Below are 10,989 nucleotides of genomic sequence, written 5' to 3'. Positions count from 1 at the left end.
CGCGGGGCTGGGATGGGGACGGGGACGTGGACGGGGAGGGAGCCCCGTGGGGCAGCGCTGCCGGTGGGGAACGGCTCTGACCGCCCCGGAGCAGGGAGCTCCAACCGGGCCTTGAGCACTGCCAGGGATGGGGCAGCCACAGCTTCTCTGGGCACCCTGTGCCAGCTCCTCAGCACCCTCACAGGGAACAGCTTCTGCCTAAGAGCTCAGCTCAGTCTCCCCTCGGGCAGGTTCAAGCCATTCCCCTTGGCCTGGCCCTACAGGCCCTTGTCCCAAGCCCCTCTCCAGGTTCCCCGCAGCCCTTCAGGCACCGGAGCTGCTCCGGGGGCTCCTGCACAGCACGGGTGCGGGGGCACCTTTGTCTTTACCTGCCCCATAGGCAGCCGCGGTGCACGGGAGGCTGCGGCGGGGGTCACGGGGGGTGAGGCGGGGTTAGCATGGGATGATGTGTGCTGAAGGCACGGGGTGGTGTTTAATGCTCTGGGTGATGAAGGCCCTGGGTGGTAATGATGATGGTGTGGATGTGTCCCAGGTCCGCCATGTTGCCGCTCCCGTCGCCTAGCAACACCGCTTTCCCCTCCAAGATGGCGGCAGGAAGCGGCCGCGGGAGAGCCCACGTGACGCGGGGCGCAGGCGCGGCTCCGCCCCTCTCCCCCTCCCGTCGCCGCCGGCTGTGGCGCAGGCGCAGCGCGCAGGGGGCGGGGCCGCGCGGGGCGGCGCCTGCGCAGTGCGGGCTCGGGAGCAGCGCGGTGGTGGCGGCGGGGGGCGGAGGCTCCGAGCGCGGCCCTCCCGGCCCGTCCCGCTCCGCCGCCGCCGCAGCGCCCCGCGGGGCCTCCTCCGGACCGCAGCGAGCGGGGCCCCGGCACCGCCACCATGTCCGGGCGCGGGCACAGCAAGCTGCCGACCACCGAGCGCATCGTCAAGGGTGAGGGCACGGGGCGGCCTCCGAGGGGAGGCGGTTGGGGGGGGGGCATCCCCGGCCCCGCGGCTGCGGGAGAGCCGCGGGGGGCGTCCCTTGAGTGACGGCTTCGGCCATGGGGGACGGCGCTGCTCGAGGGGGGCCGAGGGTGAGGGGAGCCCCGCCTCGGTCCGTGGTGCAGTGACCCCGGGGTGCGGGTGCAGGGGAGGCCGTTACCCGGCAGCTGACGGGGGCTCCCCGTTGCAGGTGAGGGCAGGAGAGGCTCCAGCGGGGGCTGCACCCGTGGGGCTGAGCCCCTGCTGTGGGTGCCGGGGGGGGCCCTGCCTGTGCCGCCCGCCCGGGGCCGGTGCCAGCTGGGTCCCTCCGCGGCACCCGTTATAGCAGGGACTATTTTGGACGGAGCAGCAGGCACCGGAGCGTTAACGGGAGGGAGCCGCGCTGGGGCCGGGCTGCGGCGAGGCCCCGGCTTACACAATCCCCCCTTATGGAGCTGTTGCCCCGGGCAAGGGCAGTGCTGAGGGCTGGAAGGAGCTGCGGGGATGGATGCACTTTACCGTTCTCTGCGTGGGGCCGGGTGCTTTCTGCTCGGGTTCCGGCTCTCGTGGGCCCAGGCACAGGCTCAGGTGTTAATGACAGCGGCCTCCAAGGAAAGGAGGATGAATGGAGGTGGCCTGGGAGCCCTGTGCTGTGAGCCCTGCATCCCCCACTGTGAGCCGTGTATCCCCTGCTCACCCCCACTGTGAGCCCTGCATCCCCTGCTGTGAGCCCTGCATCCCCTGCTCACCCCCGCTGTGAGCCCTGCATCGCCTGCTCTGAGCCCTGCATCCCCTGCTCACCCCCGCTGTGAGCCCTGCATCGCCTGCTCTGCCCCACTGTGAGCCCTGCATCCCCTGCTCAGCCCCTGCTGTGAGCCCTGCATCCCCTGCTCACCCCTGCTGTGAGCCCTGCATCCCCTGCTCACCCCTGCTGTGAGCCCTGCATCCCCTGCTCACCCCCGCTGTGAGCCCTGCATCCCCTGCTCAGCCCCTGCTGTGAGCCCTGCATCCCCTGCTCACCCCCACTGTGAGCCCTGCATCCCCTGCTCACCCCCGCTGTGAGCCCTGCATCCCCTGCTCACCCCCACTGTGAGCCCTGCATCCCCTGCTCACCCCTGCTGTGAGCCCTGCATCCCCTGCTCAGCCCCTGCTGTGAGCCCTGCATCCCCTGCTCACCCCTGCTGTGAGCCCTGCATCCCCTGCTCACCCCCCTGTGATGTCCCTGCTCACCCCCGCTGTGAGCCCTGCATCCCCTGCTCAGCCCCACTGTGAGCCCTGCATCCCCTGCTCACCCCCACTGTGAGCCCTGCATCCCCTGCTCACCCCCACTGTGAGCCCTGCATCGCCTGCTGTGAGCCCTGCATCCCCTGCTCAGCCCCACTGTGAGCCCTGCATCCCCTGCTCTGAGCCCTGCATCCCCTGCTCACCCCCACTGTGAGCCCTGCATCCCCTGCTCAGCCCCACTGTGAGCCCTGCATCCCCTGCTCACCCCCACTGTGAGCCCTGCATCACCTGCTCTGAGCCCTGCATCCCCTGCTCACCCCCACTGTGAGCCCTTCATCCCCTGCTCACCCCCACTGTGAGCCCTGCATCCCCTGCTCAGCCCCACTGTGAGCCCTGCATCCCCTGCTCACCCCCACTGTGAGCCCTGCATCCCCTGCTCAGCCCCACTGTGAGCCCTGCATCCCCTGCTCTGAGCCCTGCATCCCCTGCTCACCCCTGCTCTGAGCCCTGCATCCCCTGCTCAGCCCCACTGTGAGCCCTGCATCCCCTGCTCCGAGCCCTGCATCCGCTGCTCCCAGCCTCCAGCTTGGCCTTGCTCAGGTAAGGGCAGTGCAGGTGCAGCCGCTCAGGTCCCGTTCGCTGCCCACGCTTCCAGAGCCTGGGAACCCCCCCCCGACTCCTGCTGGGAATGGTGCTGCTCCGGGGCTGGGGCCACTGGTGGTGGGGGCTGCAGCAGCTCCCTCTGGGCACTGGTGCTCCCGGGGGAGCTGGGCAAGGAGAGCCCGGGTTCCCCTGCGTACGGTGGGGATCGCGGTGGCGCTGGGGGCAGGAGGGTGCTGGTGGGTGCTGGTGGAAGGTGCTGATGTGAGGGGTAAGGTTCAGTTCAGGCTGAGGTTCGCTCCATTGAGGTGCCTCCAGTGCAGCAGCATGGGGAGTTTGAACTACATTTAACCCACATACTGAGAGCCCTGGGGAGGTGTTCGCTGTAATTAGGTTTAGTCAGGAGAAACCCAGAGCCTGCAGGGGCCTCGGGTCTGTGCTTCAATCTCCACGTCCATTGTGAAAGCCTCAGCTGGGGATGCATCAAGCGCTGGTTTTAGTAGCCCAGGTGTGGCAGGCAGCTGGTGCCTGCTGTGCCCTGTGCAGGGCTTGGAGCTGGATGGTCCAGTCCAGGATCCAGGATGTGTGCTCCAACCCTGTGCTCTCATGGGGTTATGCTGGGTCTGGGTGCGTGCAGCAGCCCAGAGTTAGGCTTGGCTCAGGGGATGGATGCTGAGCGGTCACTGGGTCTGGGTGAGTGCATAGGCCCAAAGGTAGGCTTGGCTCAAGGGATGGATGCTGAAGGGATGGATGCTGAGCGGGTGCTGGGTCTGGGTGCATGCATCAGCCCAGAGGTAGGCTTGGCTCAAGGGATGGATGCTGAAGGGATGGATGCTGAGCGGGTGCTGGGTCTGGGTGAGTGCATAGGCCCAAAGGTAGGCTTGGCTCAAGGGATGGATGCTGAGCAGTCTCTGGGTCTGGGTGCGTGCAGCAGCCCAGAGGTAGGCTTGGCTCAAGGGATGGATGCTGAGCGGGTGCTGGGTCTGGGTGCATGCATCAGCCCAGAGGTAGGCTTGGCTCAAGGGATGGATGCTGAGCAGGTGCTGGGTCTGGGTGTGTGCAGCAGCCCAGAGGTAGGCTTGGCTCAAGGGATGGATGCTGAGCAGTCGCTGGGTCTGGGTGCATGCATCAGCCCAGAGGTAGGCTTGGCTCAAGGGGTGGATGCTCAAGGGATGGATCCGCACCTGAGGGATGCTCAGCACCAGGCAGGTGGGAGCAGTGCCTTGGGCTGCCCGTTGGAGCCAGAGCTTTCCCTCCCTGCCTGGCACCGCAGGGATGCTCCCTGCAGGCCTTGGGCTTGCATGGAGGTGATCCTGCTCCATCCCGGTGGGATGCAGGGCGGGGGCAGACCGAGCCCCTCGGGGTCCACACTGGGGCCGTGTGCTGTGGGGGTGAAGGAGGGAGCAGAGCTGTGGGTCCCGGGAGCAGGTTCTGCTCCAGGCCCCTTCCTGCCCATCTCCTTTGGGGTTTCCCAGCGGTGACCCTGGTGTGGTGCTGGGAGCAGATCATCTGCTTAATGCTGAGCTCATCTCATCACCACCTACCTGGGGCCAGCTGAGCACCCAGTGACAGCTCACCCCCTGCGCTCCCCTTCGCTCCACACAGAGCCCTTGTGGAGGTGCTGCTGCAGACACGGAGCCCAATCCCATGGGATCTGCTCCGTGAGGTTCCCAGTGCCTCCAGCAGGAGCCCGGAGGAGCCCAAACCCGGGTTCACATCAGTGGGTGCCTCCTCAGAGCTCCCCCCTTGCTGGTGCCAAGCAGATGGGGTCAGGGCTGGGCTGGTCCAGCGCTGGCTCCAGACACCCCCAGCTATGGAAAACGCATCCAGCTTCCTCCCTGCCCTGGGTTCAGTGGGGATGCTCCTCAGTGCAGCTGATGCTCGAGCCTGGGGCTTCATCCCGTTGGGAGCTCAGAGAATCCTTATAATGGAGCAGGCAGTGGTGTGAAAGTGGCTTTGTAATAGGTGCAGAGGGAAGGAGGGCTGAGGCAGGGGAAGCTGTGTTTATATCCATATTGGCTCCAGGGAGACCTGAGAGCAGCTCCAGTGCCTGAAGGGGCTGCAGGGAACCTGGAGAGGGGCTTGGGACAAGGGCCTGTAGGGACAGGCCAAGGGGAATGGCTTGAACCTGCCCGAGGGGAGACTGAGCTGAGCTCTTAGGCAGAAGCTCTTCCCTGTGAGGGTGCTGAGGCGCTGGCACAGGGTGCCCAGAGAAGCTGTGGCTGCCCCATCCCTGGCAGCGCTCAAGGCCAGGTTGGACACAGGGGCTTGGAGCAAGCTGCTCCAGTGGAAGGGGTCCCTGCCCATTGGAGCTGGAGGAGCTCTGAGGTCCCTTCCGACCCAGAGCAGGCCGGGGCTCCCTGAGATCCGGGCTCTTGAACAGGGCCGTGTGGCCCCGTCACCGCTCGCTCTGTGCCCGCCTTCCCTTGGCTTCCCTGCTCACCGGGGCTGGTTTCCAGCTCCGAAGGAGCACGGGGGGGGGGAAGAGCTATAAACAGGAGGCAAAGGCCAAGGTGCCCGGTGTGGGCCCGGGGCGCCGCAGGGGTGTGAATAGCACCGGGGTCAAGATGCGGCGCTGGCACCTCTAAAAAGCAACTTGTGTCATGGGGCAGCCGCTCGGCTGGCGCGGCCTGGGAGCTGCAGGCCCGGCCCTGCTCTGCTCTGCATGGGGCTGCTCTGCATGGGGCTGACCGGAGCTTCTCGCAGGGATGCTCTGGGGCCTGCTGCGGAGCCACTGGTGGCAGAGCCTCAGCCCAGCACGGACCTTGGGTGCTGACCATGGGGTGCTGAGCATTGGGTGCTGTTGGGCGCTGAATGTTGGGTGCTGAATATTGGGTGCTGAGCCCTGTTCAGGCACCCTCATCGCGCCCCCAGGGAGAGCATCTTGGGCTTCCTCCTCCTTTGCTCCCAGGCTAGCACCAGCTGCTCTGGATGGGTGCTGAGCACGGAGCTCCCATCCTGCTCTGCCCCATGGCAGGTTTCTGTTTCCTTGCTGCCTGGGACGTGTTAACCCCATTCCCCTCTTGCCTGGGGGGTTCTGTGGCAATGAGGGCAAAGCCCTGTTGGGTCCTGTGCTGAGGAGCGGTCTCCATCTGATGCCAAGGCAGAGCTGAGGGGAAGGGGTCGCTGCCTGCAGGGTGCAGGGTGCTGGGTGCTGGGCAGGAGGAGGCTGCTCCTTAGGAAGTAGGGCAGGGTGCTGCTGCCTTAAAATAGCAGCGCCGTGCTTGTGCTGGAGGCAGCTCTTTAGGTAAATCCTGGGCTCTCAGTGGGGCAGAGCCGCCTCTGAAGCTAAAGATACCCCTTGGAGACCTATATTTGTCCAGGCTCCTTCCTGCCCTGCTTTGCCAGGTGTCCCCTCTGCAGCCTGCCTTGGCATGGCGGGTGTGGGAGCCTAATGGAATTAGGCAGCATTAAGCAGCAGGAGCGAGGAAAGGGGCTGTGCGAAGACATCAGCGTTATCCCCTAATGCAGGGCTTGGCTCCGAGCGGCTCCTGGGGGCCCCCGGTGCCAGAGAGGCCGGGGACGCTCGGGAGCTGGCTCCAGTGCACTGGGGAAACCCCAGCAGGGGATGCAGGGGGATGCTGCAGCCCGTGGGGCAGAGCCTGGCTGCTGCCTGCCCCTGCAGCATCTCCAGCTCCCATCCTTGCTGTGGGCCCGCAGCATCCCATGGGGAGCAGAGGTGGGTGAGGGAGCTGTGCCCGGCTCTGCTGCCAGGAGCATCCTCACGGGCAGGTCGCAGGCAGGCACCGGCTCGGGATGGGATGGGATGGGATGGGATGGGATGTACCCGGGGCACAGAGCACCCTGGTCCAGGTCCAGGAGGGGCAGGTGGTGGAGGTGCTGCTGCCATCCGGGAATCCCACTGTCCTGATGGCAGCTACTGGGAGCCTGCCCTGCTCCTTCCCTTTGCTGCCTTCTCTGCCCCTATGGGAGCTGCTGGGAGCCTGCCCTGCTCCTTCCCTTTGCTGCCTTCTCTGTCCCAATGGGAGCTGCTGGGAGCCTGCCCCGCTCCTTCCCTGTCCCAATGGGAGCTGCTGGGAGCCTGCCCCGCTCCTTCCCTTTGCTGCCCTTCTCTGCCCACCGGAGCTCAGTGACCCTCAGCCTGGCTGGGCCCGGCCCACTGAGACCTGGTGAGAGGAAGGCACTGGGATGCCAAGGGGATGGGCGGTTATCCCATGGAATGGAAGGGGACACCTTGCACTGGAGGGGGCTGCTTTGAGCCCTGCAAAGGGAGCTCTGCAGCAGAGCTGGGATGCCGTGGGAATTGCATGGAGGGTCTGGGCCATGCAGGGGAGCTGGCACCGGGGGGTGCAGGGCCCCCATCCTCAGGAGCAGGTTGTCCCAATGGCAATCCCAGCCCACCTCCCAATGGACCTGGCATGGGAGCACTGCGGTGCTCAGGTTGGGGTGTCCGTGCCTGGGTGATGCAGGGGTGGTTGGTAGGGCTGGGGCAGACTGGTGGGGTTGGGATGCTTGGTTCCTTCTGCTTCCCTTGGCTCTGCTGTCACCAGGGCTGTGCCTGTGCCCCTCTGAAGGCGTCATTGAGGCCGATGGAACCCAGCGACAATGGGGATATTTTTAGGGTTATTGTGAGCAGATATTCCGGGTGTCCTACAAAGGGGAGCGTGGCTCAGTGCAGGCATCAGTGAGCTCTGGGAACCAGTGTGGGCACCAGAGCGAGCTCTCGGAACCAGTGCGAGCACCAGAGCGAGCTCTTGGAACCAGTGCGAGCATCAGAGCGAGCTCTCGGAACCAGTGCGAGCATCAGAGCGAGCTCTTGGAACCAGTGCGAGCATCAGAGCGAGCTCTTGGAACCAGTGCGAGCATCAGAGCGAGCTCTTGGAACCAGTGCGAGCATCAGAGCGAGCTCTCGGAACCAGTGTGAGCATCAGAGCGAGCTCTCAGAACCAGTGCGAGCACCAGAGTGAGCTCTCGGAACCAGTGCGAGCACCAGAGCGAGCTCTCAGAACCAGTATGAGCATCAGTGGGCTCTCGGAACCAGTGCGAGCATCAGTGAGCTCTCAGAACCAGTGCAAGTACCAGAGCAAGCTCTCGGAACCAGTTGCGCACTGGGAGGGAGGCTTCAGCCCCAGCAGCGCGGCTCTGACTGGGTTTGGATGAAACTGGGGTGTTCTGAGCTGCATTTAATGCTCCTCCGTGCCCAGGGCCAGGTTGGACGCAGGGGCTGGGAGCCCCCTGCTCCAGTGAAGGGTCCCTGCCCTGCCAGGTGGAACTGGATGAGCTTCAAGCCCCCTTCCAGCCCAGGTGGCTCTCGCATCCCTGCAAGGGAGCTGGGTGCTCCCCTGCTGACCCCTCTGTGCTGCTGCTGGGGGTGGCTTTGTCCCCGCAGGGCCCGGGCTCCAGCGCTGCTTCAGAGGGAGCAGTGACCCAGGTGCCTTGGTCCAGGCTCTGCGGGGTCGGTGCTGAGCATCCGGGTGTGTTTGCAGGCCTGGATCCGGGCTCGGGAGCAGAGCATCCCACCCAGCCCAGGGTGCGGGTGTGCCTCGTAATCCCGAGACAGTAAAGACGCTCCCATGGAAAACGGGCTCATGAACAGGTCTGAGAGCAGGTTTGACATTGACGGCCTAACTGTGCTGCTGAGGCTCAGCCGCTGTCTGTGGAGCCCCTGCCCCAGCAGCACTGGAGCAGGGTGGCTCTGGCTGCAGGTAACAGCTTCCATCCCTTGCCTTCAAGGGCTTTGTGCAGGCACGGGCGGCATCGCTGCTGCTGCTGCTGCAATCCGTGCTGGGCTGCTCCTGCTCCGGGTCATGGCTGGGAGCTCAGCTTGGAACCGGGGATGGGTTAGGTGGGAAGGGCAGGAATAACCTCGGGCTCTCTGGAAAGGGCTGAGCCCAGGCCTGACCTGCAGGGACCGTGCGCTCCTGGGGTGCTTTGTGTTGGGAGGCAGCTCCCGCTGGAGCAGTTTGTGTCCAGGCTGGGGCACTGGGCTGGGCACTGGGGAGCATCCCTGGGCTGGAGCCGTGCAAAGGGAACGTGCAGACAGGTTGTTGGCTGCTGGTGCTGGCCCAGCACAAAGCTGCTCTGCCCCAGTCAGGGGGGGCTCCAGCACCAGGGCTGTGCTTGAGGGCCTGGAATGATGGGGATATGGAGCTGAATGGGTCCTGTAACAGAGCTGCAGGAAACCTGGAGAGGGGCTGTAACCTTGAGGTGAGCTGTAAATGCAGTGAAGCAGTGAAGCAGTGCTCCTGTGCTGATGGAAGCAGTGATGCAGTGATGATGGGAGCAGTGCTGCAGCATTGCAGTGCTGATGGAAGCATTGCTGCAGTGCTGCAGTGGTGATGGGAGCAGTGCTACAGTGCTGATGGAAGCAGTGCTGCAGTGGTGATGGGAACAGTTCTGCAGTGCTGATGGAAGCATTGCTGCAGTGCTGCAGTGGTGATGGGAGCAGTGCTGCAGTGGTGATGGGAGCAGTGCTACAGTGCTGATGGGAGCAGTGCTGCAGTGGTGATGGGAGCAGTGCTGCAGTGGTGATGGGAGCAGTGCTGCAGTGGTGATGGGAGCAGTGCTGATGGGAGCAGTGCTGCAGTGTTGATGGGAGCAGTGATGCAGTGGTGATGGGAGCAGTGCTGATGGGAGCAGTGCTGCAGTGGTGATGGGAGCAGTGCTGCAGTGTTGATGGGAGCAGTGCTGATGGGAGCAGTGCTGCAGTGCTGATGGGAGCAGTGATGCAGTGATCCTGTGCTGATGGGAGCAGTGCTGCAGTGCTCCTGTGCCGATGCAAGCAGGGTCTTGCTGAACGCTCTTGGGGTGGCAGCTCCATGGGGCAGGGGCTGTGCATGCTCGGGCCCGCTCAGGGCCCCCAGGGTGCTTGGTGAGCACCCAGCCAGCGGAGCAGGGCAGGGCTCCAGAGGGATGGGTGCGAGGAGCCTTCCTGCTGCAGGCACCAGCCCCTCGTCTTCCCCCGTGCCCTTGGGGCATTGACAGTCCCTGTGCAGCCCTGGTTCCCCAGCTGAGCAGCTGCTCTGTTTGCATCTCAGATCCATCCGCTGCATTGCTGTCAGTCACCCTTACTGGAGCAGCGCTGCCTCCAGTTCAGTTCACCACTGCTGCACTGAACGGGTGATGGGGAGGACACGGGCTCCATCTGCATGTCGTGTTCTCCTGCTCTAGCTGGCTTGGAGCTAAGTGCAGGGCTGACTCCCAGTGCATGGCACGGTCCCATCAGGAGATGGGGAGGAGCTGGTGCCTCACCCAGTGAGCGGGGTTGTGACGTGTGGGGTGTGCTGGAGGTCCCACGTGCTCTGCATTGAAGCGGCTCTGAGAGGATCAGACCTTGGGGATGCCCAGTGCACTGCGGGCACTGTGCCTGCTGCAGCCTGGGTTGTGTGGGGAGGGACCTCGGAGCTTCCACCCCTGCCACCTCTTTAAGGGCCACCTTCCTCCTCTGGACATCAGGAGAAGGAAGCTGGGTGCTTCTCCCTTGGTTTATGGTTGAGGAGGCTGCTCTCTCATAGAGGTTAGAGCTGGGGTTATCGCTGGCATTGCCTGGCGTGAAGGTGCCCATGGGGACGGCTGCGGTTGGGTGCTTGGGATGAGCGGGTTCGGTGCAAGGCGCTGAGGCCGTGCCCTTCCCTCCGCAGCGGTGCCGTTCCCCCCCACGCAGCGCCTCAGCCTCAAGGAGGTCTTTGAGGACGGGAAGCCCCGGCTCGACGTCCTCCGGAGCCACCTGGTGAAGGAGGGGCGCCTGGAGGAGGACGCCGCGCTCAAGATCATCAACGACGGCGCCGCCATCCTGCGCCACGAGAAGACCATGATCGAAGTGGAGGCTCCCATCACAGGTAGGGCCTGGAGGGGGGAAGGCCTCAGGGGCTGCTCCCTGAAGTGGGTTCCCTGCTCTGCTCTACTCTGGTGGAGGGGCTTACTCCACATAATTCCAGTCATAGAACCATAGAATCATAAAATGGTTTGGGTTGGAAAGGACCTTGAGATCATCCAGTTCCAACCCCCTGCCATGGCCAGGGACACCTCACACTAAACCAGGGCACCCAGGGCTCTGTCCAACCTGGCCTTGAACACTGCCAGGGATGGAGCATTCACAACCTCCCTGGGCACCCATTCCAGTGCCTCACCACCCTCACAGGAAAGAATTTCCTCCTTAGATCCAGTCTAAACTTCCCCTGTTCCAGTTTTAACCCATTACCCCTTGTCCTATCACTGCAGTCCCTAATAAAGAGTCCATCCCCAGCATCC

General features: G+C 64.5%; 1 protein-coding gene across 1 annotated transcript in view; it reads left to right on the top strand.

Moving 5' to 3' along the window:
* Positions 1 to 859: 859 nt before the first annotated feature.
* PPP3CC (protein phosphatase 3 catalytic subunit gamma) overlaps positions 860 to 10,989 on the top strand; it is an 81,015-nt gene continuing 70,885 nt past the window's right edge. Inside the window, exons 1-2 of the mRNA XM_061349765.1 lie at positions 860 to 925; positions 10,380 to 10,577. Coding sequence (XP_061205749.1) covers positions 874 to 925; positions 10,380 to 10,577 — 250 coding nt within the window. The 5' untranslated portion in view covers positions 860 to 873. The remainder of the gene's footprint in view (positions 926 to 10,379; positions 10,578 to 10,989) is intronic.

The sequence above is a fragment of the Neopsephotus bourkii genome, unplaced genomic scaffold (assembly GCF_033783945.1).
Source record: "Neopsephotus bourkii isolate Nb327-2 ecotype Australia unplaced genomic scaffold, CSIRO-AGI_Nbou_v1 NB_457, whole genome shotgun sequence".
Classification (NCBI taxonomy): Eukaryota; Metazoa; Chordata; class Aves; order Psittaciformes; family Psittacidae; genus Neopsephotus; species Neopsephotus bourkii.
This window is presented reverse-complemented; position numbering and strand designations above follow the sequence as displayed.